This window comes from Chrysemys picta, chromosome 4 (assembly GCF_011386835.1).
Source record: "Chrysemys picta bellii isolate R12L10 chromosome 4, ASM1138683v2, whole genome shotgun sequence".
NCBI lineage: Eukaryota > Metazoa > Chordata > Testudines > Emydidae > Chrysemys > Chrysemys picta.
In genome coordinates this window covers 11,073,065-11,086,473 of record NC_088794.1, presented here as the reverse complement: position 1 = coordinate 11,086,473, position 13,409 = coordinate 11,073,065, and the positions used below count along the sequence as shown (strand labels likewise).

At 49.1% G+C, this 13,409-nt stretch overlaps 1 protein-coding gene across 1 annotated transcript; it reads left to right on the top strand.

Moving 5' to 3' along the window:
• The first annotated feature begins 396 nt into the window (after nucleotides 1-396).
• LOC101952954 (DNA topoisomerase 1-like) lies at nucleotides 397-13,164 on the top strand. The gene is made up of 2 exons (XM_065591290.1): nucleotides 397-1,320; nucleotides 10,955-13,164. The coding sequence occupies exon 2, from the start codon at nucleotides 10,983-10,985 to the stop codon at nucleotides 12,597-12,599; it is 1,617 nt and encodes a 538-aa protein (XP_065447362.1). The 5' UTR covers nucleotides 397-1,320; nucleotides 10,955-10,982; the 3' UTR covers nucleotides 12,600-13,164.
• The last annotated feature ends 245 nt before the right edge of the window (nucleotides 13,165-13,409 follow it).

Here is a 13,409-nt window from a genome sequence, read left to right as displayed (position 1 = left end):
GTAAATGAAGCCTGAGTGGGGAGGGTGGATAGCAAATGGTTCGCTGTTGTTGTAATAATTAGCCATTGTTACGGCAGTGTGTGACCTGGGAACCTCTTGCCAGAGGGCACAAGGGGTGTGTAGAATCTGGGTCTGATGTGACACTCAGCACCCCTGTATTCACACCCTACACACCATTGTAATAATCTTTGTACAAGATATGCCTCGTGAGGTAGCATTGGAAAACTAATAACTCACTGATCACTAATAACCATGTGTGATGTATGTCCTTGGAGTAAGAGTCATGGATATAGGCTGGGATGATAGCTAAAGTGTGTTCAAGCCAGGCATGTCGGGCGGGGGGCCGGGGGGGGGGGGGAGTTGGTAAGCTGGTCTGGCTTGGAATGTGTATTTGATTCTCTGACCAGTCCAGTCTTTAGCCAAAGACAATGAAGGTGCATTTTTACACATTAGGTAAACAAAGCTATTATGCTAACACATGGAGGAAGAAAGAGCATGGAGCTTCCTTCCCTACCAGACTCTGTGTCGCCTTCCTCACAGCTTGAATAAACTTTACTTGGAGGGCTAACCCTCAGGAGGCTCCACTGCAAAGGTTCAGTGGTCCATAAAGACATGGGGTCTGAACCTCAAGTGATAAGCAAGTGAATCAACTGTATACAATATTACTGCACTATAAAAGTGAATAGAGTGAGGTCTTTTCTGAAAGCTAATGACACACTGTGACATTCTGTACCTTGGGGGGGAGCGTATCGTAACTCCCATATTCCTCATTTTTATGTAATTGTGATCTCACATATAAAGCATGCCTTGTAAGGTATCAGGGGAAAGCTTATGACCTGCTGAAAGTCATTTCTCTCTCCATATATGTGTATCATTAATGCATATGAAATTATGAGAACTGCGTTGTACAGTTGTCACTAAAACATGCTGTAAGTTGGGGGAATCCGCCAGATATTAGCTCCCCAGAGGCAACAGAAAGGAAAGTAACAACGCCCAGGCGGGGTGTCAAACAACCATCAACAACCATTGTCCAGCAAGGGAGCTACAATGCAATGACTCACCTGCATGAGGCCACACCAGTGGAATTGCTCAACCTTGCTTGAAGAGACTCAGCAATGCCACACAGACCTGCCTGGACTTGTGTTCTACAAGCACATGAACTGAGGGTATAAAACAGGCAGAGCGGATACTGGGGCCCTTCTCCTGCCCCACCTCTGCTGCAAGCAACCAAGACACTGGGAGGAAGACAAGACTCTCGCACAGGAGATCGGCCCAGGTTTAAGGAACAAACCTGTATAAAGGACTGCAATATCCAGTGGGGTGAGAAAAACTGCTTCATCTAGTTGCTGCCCGGTCTAATAGGGTTGGGAGTTTAGACTACGTGCTTATATTTTCTTTTCTTTTGGTAACTAACTCTGACTTGTTAGGCTTTAACTTATAATCACTTAAAATCTACCTTTATAGTTAATAAATCTGTTTGTTTATTCTACCTGAAGCAGTGCGTTTGGTTTGAAGTGTGTCAGAGCTTCCCTGTGGGAGAACAAGCCTGGTTCATATCAATTTTGTTGTTAAATTGATTAACTCATATAAGCTTGCAGCATCCAACAGGCAGAACCGGTCACTGCAAGACGGAGGTTCCTAGGGTTGTGTCTGGGACCGGAGATATTGGCTGTGTCATTCGGTTGCACAATCCAAGCAGCTTACACACCAGAGGCTGTGTGTGAACAGCCCAGGAGTGGGGGTTCTCACAGCAGAGCAGGGTAAGGCTGGCTCCCAGAATCAAGGATTGGCGTGACCTAGCAGATCACCGGTCCAGATAACACCAGATGGGAATGTCAACACACTGGTAATTAATATCATTGTGTACTGTATGTATTGACACCATATAAGGAATTATGGATACTTATTGATAGCAATGTACAAAGATTATTACAGGGTGTGACTACAGGGGTGCTTAGTGTCACAGGTATACACATACTAAATTTCCCAAAGGGAGGCATGTGAGGTCTCTACCAAGAGCCCACTGATCATCATAATCATTGCAAAATGTATGTATGGATAATGCTTAAAGAGTTATGTATGTATAAACTTTCACTTGATTTCACTATAAACATATCTAAGTGCTGTGTCAAGCAGACTGGTAATCCGAGGTGAAACTAGGCTGGAGCATACTGCTTCTTTGGGAGCAAGAAAACTGTGAAGGCTGTGAGTGTCCAGTGGAGCAGGGGCTGGATGCGCCAGGGAGGTGCTCGGAGGGCGTGGAAATTGGAGTGTACCTATTCCTGACCTGCAGAGGGACAGCAGAGGGAGTAGGCTGAGGGAGGAGTGCTTGTGTAGCCCATGGCAGGTGGAGTTGGGAGCTTGCCTCCAGCAGGCACAGACCGAAAAGGGAGGTGGCAGCGAGGTGTCTTGCAGCCCTGGGTACCCCTAGGAAGTGTCATACAGGGCAGTGGGGTTGGTGATGGGAGCTACCAGGAAAATCCACTAGGATGATGGATGGGGATGTTATGGTCAATGTGGAGGGAGTCAAAGCAGCTTCCATTGTAAGCCTCCAATTTTCAGAGGTTCACAACTTTCTTCAACATTCACTTTTGGGGCTGAAGTTTTCCAGGCTTTGTGCATGTGCTCCTCTCCGACTCACCACATTTCATTTCCGACATGTCTGCTCCATCCCATGGACCCCCTGTGATACCCTGACCCTCCCCACTCCTCCGCTGCTTTCAGACCCCAGCAAGTATAAATTGCTCAAGGAGAGAAGTACAGTGGAATCGCATCATAGGAGCATTTAACTTACGCGATTTTAACTATATGCACTCGGCAAAACAAAACAAAAAAGAGAAAAATAACAATTTAAATACTGTACCTGTAGTGCGGGCGATTTCACTCGCCATTACACTCAATGGTAATTTGACTATACGCGATTTTCGCCTTATGCGCTGACTTTAGAACCTAACCCCCACGTAAGATGTGACTCCCCTATACCACTCTGGGCCTCCCTTTGGTTAAGGGGAACCCTGGGCCAGATTGTTGTCTGGTGGCTAGATTGTGCTGATAAGGTCCAGGCCAGAGTAAGGAGCCAAGCCAGGAACATAAACCCAGCTCCCCAGGCCAGTACCTCAGTCAGTAGCCATCCTTCCTCGCTACACATCCAACATGCTAGACTCTTCCTGGCCTGCCCTCTAACCACACCAGCTGATGGTCAGAATGCTGCGACACTCGACACCAGCTGACAATTGGGACTTTGTGCTTTGGTGCATGACCCTAAGACTCCATCTCCACCCCCTGCACTCGGAACAGTGCTGGATCCAGCCTATGGCCCCTCTGTGAGATAGGAAGATATGCTTCCTGCAACTGGATCAGTAGAAATAGCCCCTGCCAAGGCAGCCTGGTGGAACCATATGCCCCTCCATCTCAGTGCGGTTCCATTGTGGCTATGAAGGCAGGACCCCCATGGAGGTGGGATGGTACCAGACTGGGACTGGTGCAAGGAAGTACACTTACCAGGACTGCACTGTGGGTGGAACAACAGTGGTTTGGGTTTAGGAGTCAAAGGCCCATTCATACATGTGTTCCCAGGAACGAATGACAATCCCATCCCTTGGGCCACGCAGAGACACGAGCACAACGAAGGAGACCCTAACACAGGCATCCTCCTAAGGGAACAGACTCCTTCGACACAGGAGCAATCCATCAACACCCCCAATTTCCAGAAGAGGAACATTTCCCTCAATGCCATGCCCACAACTCTGAGGATGAACCAAAACTCAGGCTTCAGATTGTGGGAGGCGGATGTCTCTGGGAGACACGTTTTACCCATGTAACATGTAGAACATTATACAATTGGCCACAGGCATTTTGCCTTCAACTGACACATCAGATAGTAGCTGCTCTTGGAGATGGGTCCCAAGAGCATAGGCACCAATGCTCTGCTTTGGTCTGACAAGCACCTATCCACCTTAAATGAGTCGTTCCTCCTGGGATGGAAGGAATTGGCTGGAGATCAGAATTATACTGAGCAATGGAAACACCCAAAAGTCTGCTTCCCACACTCCCGAGGAGCTGCTGGGTTGGACAAATTATGATTTGTCGGCTACGTCAGCTGTGTCAGCGTTGCCAAGTATCTGTGGGGTTTGGTTTTCCTCCAGTCAGGAGGACAGTTGCCAAGGGCAAAGCGCCACTCCCCTAAAATACCTTGTGAAGCCTCCCTGTCACACATCATTATTTGCACCTGATCAGTGGAGATCAAGGTAAAAACCTTCCGTGACCGGGGTCCCAGTGACTGTCTTTTGAGGGTTATTTATTTGGCAGGATGTTTAACCTTTTCTGGACATGCGTCACACCGTCCTAACTCTCTTCTGGGAGCTAGTAAATCTGTGTCTTTGTGGGGAGATGGTTAATCGCACATTGGTAGTTTGGACTAATGATTATGACTGTTGTGGCAGGGCAGTCGAGTTTGCTATGGGAACATCTCAGGATGGAGGGTGCTCTGGGGTGGTACGTCTCTCAAGTGCTTGGCTGGTTGGATCTTGTGCATGTGCTCAGGGTCTGACGGATTGTCACATGTGGGGTCAGGAAGGAATTTTCTCCCGGGTCAAATTGTCAGGAATCTTGGGGTGTTTTTTTGCCTTCCTCTTTGCAGCGTGGGGTGAGGGTCAGTTATCAGGATTATCTGGGTTCTAAGTTCCCTCTAAGCTATGCAGCTACTTATTAAGTGCCGCACAGGCACTCAGGGCTGTGGTGGGGAGAGATGTCTCTCCTCAAGCTCCGGACCTGCCATCACGCCCCTCCTCTGGCCCCGACCCAGCCCAGCCCTGAACTTGCCATGGCCGGGGGACAGGGGACCCTTCCCTGGCCCCAACCCAGCCCAGACCTGCCACAGCCAGTGGACAGGCGCCCCTCCCCTGGCCCTGGCCTGGCTTTGAACCTGCCATGGCTGGGGGACAGGTGCCTCTCCCCCAAAGCCCAGGTGCTGCTGTGGGGAGAGAGCTGGGGGGAGTCCTCTCTCCCCACCATAGCCCTGGGGAGCCCCACTGCACCCCAAACCCCTCACCCCAGACCCACCCCAGAGCCCGCACTCCCAGTCAGAGCCCTCACCCCCTCAAACCCCAATCCTCTGCTCCAGCCCTGAGCCTCCCATTCCTGGCCTCACCCCAGAGCCTGCACTCCCAGACAGAGCCCTCACCCCCCCCAACCCAACCCTCTGCTCCAGCCCTGAGCCCCCTTCCACATTCCGAACCCCTCAGCCCCACCCCGCCACATGAATTTTGTTATGTGCACCAATATGGAGGTGATGTGTCACACAGGTGATGTGGGTGGGGTTGGTAGCCTGTGATATACAGGAGGTCAGATGGGATGATGTGGTGATCTCTTCTGGCCTTAAACTCTATGACTCTAGGACAAATCACTGGGGTGACAGGAAAGCAGGGGCTGAGGTGGGAGTGGCAGAATCAGCTTCCATTATAATCCTGGTTTTGGATGTTCACAACTTCCTGTACCATTCACTTGGGGGAGAGGGGAGGAGGAGGAGGAGGGTGTGGAAATTTACCAGGTTTGGCCTGAAGGTGAAAAAAACCGTGGAAGAAAATGTCTGAGCTAAACCCACCTTCTGTTTTGCAGTTTTGGAGGGTGTGGGGGAGGGGAGGGGAGGAAAGGAGGAAATCTCCCAGATTCACTGACCAACTTGTTCTCAGAGCATTTGGGGGGGGCGGGGGAGGGAAGAAGAGCAATCAAAGGTCTGCGGTAAGATGTGGAGATCTGCACAAGTCTGATTACCTGCTCCTACACAGAGGGAGAAACAAATGCTCAGGTTTGTGTAGCCACTAATGTATGCAAGGCACTCTGATATCCTGGTGATGGGCTTCAGAGAAATACTTCTTCGATTCATTTATTGCAAGGCCAGAAGGGACCATTAGATCATCTGGTCTGACCTTCTGTGTAGCACAGGCCAGAGAACCTCACCCAGTTACCCCGGTATTGAGCCCAATAACTTGTGTGGCTAAGACAGGAGCTCTTTAATGAACTAAAAATCAGAAAGGAGTCCTACAAAAAGTGGAAACATGGACACATTGCTAAAGATGAGTACAAAAGAATAGCCCAAACACGTAGGGTCAAAATCAGAAAGGATAAGACACAAATAAGTTACACCTAGCAAGGGAAGTAAAAGGTACAAAGAGGTCTTTAAATACATTAGGAGCAAGAGAATGATGAAGGAAATTGCAGGTCCACTACTTGGCAGTGAAGGAGCGCTAATAATGGATGAAGCTAATAATAAGTGAAGCATTGGAACAGGTTGCCAAGGGAGGTTGTGGAATCCCCATCATTGGCGGTTTTTAAGAGCTGGTTGGACAAACATATCAGGGGTAGTGTAGGGATACTTATTCCTGCCTCAGCGCAGGGGGCTGGATTAGATGACCTCTCAACACCTGTTCCAGCCCTACATTTTCATGATTCTATGATTCAAGGAAAGTAGATCTTCCAGAACAGCATCCAGTCTTGATCTGAAGACGTCACGAGATGAAACAATCTCTGTAGGAAAGTGGTGGATTCTCCTATGGTTAATTGTCTTCACTGTCAAACATTGGTGCCTACTTTCTAATTTGAATTTGTCTGACTTTAACTTCCAGCCACTGGTTCTTGTTCAGCCTTTCCTGGTTAGATTAAAGAGCCCTTTAGTATCTGGTATTTTCACCCCTGTCAGTTCTTCTACTGTTAGCAAGTCACCTCTCAATCTTCTTTCTGATCAGCTAAAATAGGTTGAGCTCTATGAGTCTCTGGCTGCCAGGTATTTGTTCCAGCCGTTATATGTTTGTTTGTTTTTGCAGTTCTTTTCTGCAACCTCTCCAATTTGTCAACATCCTTTTTGAAATGCAGACCCCAGAACTGGATGCAGTATTCCAGGATTGGTAGGACCAATGCCATACACGAAGCTAAAATCACCTCCCTACTCACTACTTCCCTGTTAATATATCCAATGATCACATTAGCCCTTTTTGGCACAGCATCACCCTGGGAGTTCACGTTCAGTGTTTCACGCTGGATTGTGACTCGGACGAAGAGTAAACCCAGCCCTACTCAGGTTCCACTGAGCCTGGGTGGAGTGAATAAATAGGCACAGAAGTGGGTGGGGAATGTGCAGAGGCTATGCTCTGCCCCGGCCTCTCCCCTCTCCTCCCCCGTCCCCCCGCCGGCTAGCACAGTTGCGCCTGGGCCATGGATGTTGTAAGTTGCTGCTGGCACAGTTAGCAAACTGTTTCCCCTCTCCCAGAGCAAGGAGGAAGCAGGGAGCAAACAGCGGCTCCTGGGGTGTGGCAGTTTGCGCTCCTAGGTCGAGGCTGGGACTGAGGGCACAGTTTAGCCCATTGAAAACAAAACTCTTCCCCCTAGCAAAGAGTTTCCAGCCAGGGTCCCCCGGCAGCTCTTGTTCTGGTCTGCAAAGTTCTGCCTACACTAACCCGTCTTCCCATTCCGGGGTTCCAGAGAGTGGGGTCCCTCGTCTCTGGACTTCCCAGGGGCAGCTGAGCAGAGAAGAGTCAGGCCAGGTCGTCACTGAAAAGTTAGACTGACCCAGCTACATCACCCGGGGTGTGAAAAATCCACCCCCCTGAGTGACGTAGTTAAGCTGACCTATCCTGCCCCACCCCATGCAGACAGTGCTAGGTCAATGGAAGAATTCCTCCATCAACCTAGCTACTATCTCTCAGGGCGGTGGATCACTTATGCCGATGGGAGAACCCCTCCTCTTGCTGTAGTGCTGCAGTGGTGCAGCCATAGGCGCCAACTCCGTGGGTGCTCCAAATGGTGGGTGCTCAGCACCCACGGGCAGCCCTCCCACGATCGATCAACTCCTCCCCCTCCCTCACAGTGCTTCCTGCCTGCCGTGATCAGCTGTTCCACGGCATGCAGGAGGTGCTGGGGGGGGGAGGGGGAGAAGCGAGGGCGGGGTGCGCTCGGGGGGGGGGGGGCAGAATGGGGAAGCCATAGAGCTTCCTGCAGCAGGGGGAGGCACCCGGAGGTGGGTCTGATCTCCCCCTGAGAGCGGCCAGGCAGGGGCAGGAGAAGTCCTGTGCCTCCCCAGCCCGGCCGGGAGTTGCAGCCAGGAACCCTCATCTGGGGTGCTCCCAGCAGCACGGGGGAGATCAGATTTCACAGGGAAGGGTTTATTTCACGGTCCGTGACATGTTTTTCACCACTGTGAAACTGGTGGGGCCCTAGTTATCGACAAGTCCCTGAGGCCAGAGGGTTTAGGAAGAAGAGCAGGAGGGAAGGAAGAGGGAGCTATCAACATCAACAGATTGTGTAGCTATCAGAGGGTTAGAGGCAGGCTGGTGACTGTCAGGGTGAAGGTTCCTGTTCTGAAAATCCCTATTTATGCGGGGCAGTGGGGGAAGTGTTTTCCCATGCAAGCAGCCCCCTGGAACTCCAGGGTTGTGCCTACACTTGGAGATCTTGGCTAACCACGACTGCCTCTTGTAACAATGCACCCATGGGCGTGTAAAGCACCCTGCTGTCAAGGAGACCTGCTCTGAGCAAGGTTAGACACCAGGGTGCTTGAAACACTGGAAGCTCCCTGGAGCTCTGTCTACATCCCCCTCCATTCACACACCCCCAGCACAGCGGTGCCAGTAAGAGGGTTTAGTTCAGCAAACAGATCCTGGTCTAGCCACAGTGGGGCTGTTTGAGCCAGCAGGAGTTTGGCAGGATTGGGCCCCCGATGAAAGAGATTCAATCGCAGACAGATTCACTGCAAACTCTAAGCCTAGTCACAGTGTGTGTATCACATCATTGGAGTTTGGGTCTTATCTCTGGGCGGAACCTGTCATGGATCGGAGCAGGGGGCAACAAAGTCAACAGCTGCTGTCGTTTTCCATTAAAATGCATCTCCAGTGGGGTCTCCCAGCCTCCCCTGGTGGAGTAGATCCTGCCTTCCCATCTTGCAATGGACTGGCCAGTCTACTGCTCAGTGTCAGCTTAGGCGACTCCACACTCTGACCCCTATTGCCCAGTCTCCTGCTTTCCCGGCTCTTTCTCTCTCCACCCTTCACTGCTCTCGTGTAGTCCTCTTTATTTCCTTCCTATCACTTTGGTTGTTTTCTTGCTTTTTCTTTTGTCTCCCGTCGATTCCCTCCCCCCACCAGCCGTCTCAGTCTCAGAAAACCTGGGCTCTGCCACTGGCTTGTGGGATGTCTTTGGTCAAGTCACTTCACCACTCTGTGCCTCAGTTTACCCCATCTGTACAATAAGGATAATGGTGTTGCCTCCTTAAAATCTGCTGCTGGTAAGAGCTAGGTATTATCATCATGACCGGGCCGCAGGAGCATCTGAACTACACAGCTACATGATAAGTACAACTGCCTAGATGCATATGAACTCCTACCCACAACATTTCACTTTTTGTTAAAAAAACCTAGGTAAATAAATGGCAGGAAAAAACCCTCATTAATGCAGAATGAAGGCTGCCCAGTGGTATCTTGTGCCCTTCCAGGGCACTGAATTCAGCAAAACTCAACCTGGTGAAAATAAGGAAATACAGCATTAAGGTACACGCCCATGTAACCCTAACTCTGCCCTCTTTGAGAGATGGCCCCATATGCCTATTCTTGAGCACGCTGCCTTTGCCCTGTACTGAACAGGGGGACTAACACCAGCCCTACATGCTAACACTTTGGCTACTGCCCAGAAAGAAGAGCACATCTGCTATATTTTACAGCGCCTTCGCCCTTATTCATAGGATGGCATCTAACACGATACTGTCACTTAACCGTCATTAACCTCACAGACCACCCTCATCTCTGGCACCCCGCTACCCAGCTTGTCTGAGTCTGCAAAGGGTCAGCTCCCCAACTCCATGAGCCACAGGCAACACAAGCCCTGCCTTCCAGGCCTCAGTGGGCTACAGGCTCTCAGTACAGACCTCACATGCTATTCTTTAGTGAATTATTATGCAGATGGCCATTCCAAGGGGTACCTGTAAAACTCTATGCATCCCCTCTGTCAGTTGGCATCAATCTCCCAGCTCACTACTAACAGTCCCCATGGCAAGAAAACCCCTGTGCCCCATTAGTGACACAATGAGGAATACGGGATCGTTCAAGGCACCCATTCCCCGCTTTCCTTTGATCACATATACAGGGGGCAGGGAGAGGGGCTCACATACACCCCCAGAGGGCCTCAGCCCTCGATCATCTATCACAATCACATCATTGCCAAGCTGCTCCAACTAATCCCTCCATCATTCAATACAGTGATGCCTCACCCAGTGAATGCAGCTGGGGTGCACGCAGCTAATTCCCAGTGGCTATTGCCGGCTCCAGGCCTGGCAGGGGAAGAGTTCAACTGAAGAGATGATAAGTATTTCAGGGCAGGACCTGTCTCTTATTGTGTTTGTATGGTGCCTGGCTCAATGGGGTCCCTGGTCTCAGCTGGGCCTTGTGGGTGCTCATGCTGACACTGATTGTTCAGTGGCAGTTCTGACAAAAAAATAGTTTGGGTTCAAGTAAATCTCGCGCTCTCTCTTTTTTTTGGCCATAGTCAGTGAATTGAATAAGTCCACTGCAGGGCTTCAAACTTGGGTTGCCTACATCCCAGCTGAGTTCCCTAACCACTGAGGTAGGTGTGTGTGTGTGCGTGTGTGTGTGTGTGTGTGCATGTGCGCGCATATTTTGGCGAATAAACTATTCATGAAAAACATTTCACCCACCTCTAGTCATCAGCATAGTCCCTGAACGCTCTTGTACAAAGGACCTTCCCTGAGTTTCACAATGACCAGTGGAAAGGCTTGTGTGTTTGCTACACAGATAGAACCAGGATCTTTGACATGCTTATGTTTATGCTGTAGACAGGGTCTCAGGCGCTTGTGTAGTGACTTTGTGCTGTTATTCTCTTGATTTTTGCCATTTGATTTCTCTCTTGCAAACTGCAGAGCTGCATCATGGACCTTTCTTTTTTGCTTCTTCAGACACTAGCCTGTGGCACGGAGAAGAGAGATGATGGAGGAGGAAATATGGAAATGGTGGGAGGAGGAACCGAAGTATGAAGATGGCATCAAATGGACGTCCCTGAGACACAATGGTCCAGCATTTCCTCCCCCCTACGAACGACTGCCCGACAATATCAAGTTTTATTACAATGAGGAGACTGTGACACTCAATTCGGAAGCAGAAGAGGTTGCCAGCCTTTATGCCAAAATGCTGGACCATGCGCTGACCAAAGATGAGACCTTTTGCAAAAACTTCTTCACTGACTGGAAGAACACTATGTCACCGGAGGTGAAGGAGGTCATTACTGCTTTGGATCAATGTGATTTTAGAGAGATGGCTGCCTACTACAAAAGAAAGAAAACCAATGAAAAAGTACAACAGGAATTTGGCTATTTTTTCTTGGATGGCCACAAACAGAGAATTGGGAACTATAACATCAGCCCCCCTAGCTTGTTTGTTGGAAGGAACTCACCCAACCGGGGAAAGCTGAAGAAGAAGATCCTGCCAGAAGATGTCACCATCAACTGCAGCAAGAAAGAGACTCCTGAGCCCCCGCCAGGACAGCGCTGGGGACAAGTTCAGCATAACCCTGCAGTTATTTGGCTGGCCTCTTGGAAAGAGAGCCCCCCGGGAAAAGTCAAATACATGATGCCACATGCCAGCTCTAAACTGATGGGAGAAAAGGACTGGAAGAAGTATGAAGTTGTCCGAAGCCTGAAGCACCACAGAGACCAGATTCAGGAACAGTACCGCAAGGACTGGGATTCTGAGGACAAGTCGCTGCGGCAGCGGGGGGTTGTGCTTTACTTAATTGACAAGTTTGGATTCAGAGTAGGTAATAAAACTAAAGAAGGGATGACGGCCAATACTTTTGGGTGCTGCTCCCTCAGAGTGAAGCATGTGACACTACATGAAGACCAGAAAGGAGAAACAAAAAAGGTTGAGTTTAATTTCATGGGTAAAAGTTCCGTCCTATACAAAAAAACAGTGCCAGTGGAAGAGAAGGTGTTTAGGAATCTCCAGCAGTTTAAGGAGGAGAAGGGGGAGAGAGGTGAAGCGGATCTATTTGATCAAGTGAATTTTCAGGTGCTGAATATGTATCTTAAAGGTTTAAAGAAGGGCTTGACAACAAAGGTCTTTCGAACACTCAATGCCTGCATAACAATGGAACAGCAACTGAAAAATCTCACTGATCATGACATCAAGAACAAGGTCTCGTCCTTCAACGAAGCCAACAGAAAAGTCGCAGAACTCCTCAACCACCAGCGGACAAAAACGGAACTGCATTGCTTTGAGCTACAAGATCAAATTGAGGCCAGCAGAGATGAACTTTCTATGTTAAAGATAAAGCTAGAGCGAGCCACGCAAGACAGCAACACAGAAGAGCTCAGGAATGATGTGAAGAGAAAAGAAGACGAACTGAGGAAATTGGATGTGAAGAGCAGGATGGAGGAAAACAAGCAGCTAAACTTGAACAGCTCCAAACTGTACTATATAGACCCAAGGATCATTGTGGCATGGTGTATAAAATGGGGAGTTCCAGTGGAGGAAATCTACACCGAAGCCCAACGTGATAAATTTGCCTGGGCCATTCACATGAACAATGAGAACTTTGAATTCTAGTCTCCTGTTTCATGGTGCTCTCCAGCCGAGTACAGTGGCCAGTGGCCGGTGTGAGCATTTGGAGATGGAAATGAAGATCAAGAGAAATCATGTGGGAGCTGATTCTACGGGCACTGTTTAAATGATCAAGCCATGCCAAGAAGGCTCCATGGGGCTAAGGCCGCTTAATTTGAATCCTGCTTTACAAAGGTAGCCCAGTGCACTGGAGATGATTCTTACTAGGCAACTGTTTCCAAACATGAATGAAGTGATCACTTGCTGTTTGGCTTTAGTTGGAAATTACTCAGGGGTTTGTGTGGTGTTGACAGACCAGCTCTGTAATGCTGATAGGCCAGCTCAGGTCAGAGTCTCAGAACAATTTACTTGGGTGCGAATCTCCAAGTGTTAAATGTGCCAATTCACATGTCTGTTAAATGGTAATGTTATTGTCTTCATTTATCTATAACCGGTTGAATTATATATATCATATCCTATACTTAATTAACCCCCTAGATCAAAGGTTTCAGAGTAGCAGCCGTGTTAGTCTGTATCCGCAAAAAGAACAGGAGTACTTGTGGCACCTTAGAGACTAACAAATTTATTAGAGCATAAGCTTTCGTGGACTACAGCCCACTTCTTCGGATGCATCCGAAGAAGTGGGCTGTAGTCCACGAAAGCTTATGCTCTAATAAATTTGTTAGTCTCTAAGGTGCCACAAGTACTCCTGTTCTTTTTCTCCTAGATCAAAGGATGTTAAGTGTTTGGATGTGAATTTATTTGATGTGTAAAACTGCATGAAAGCTCATGAATTGTTCCTAGATTACTGTAACT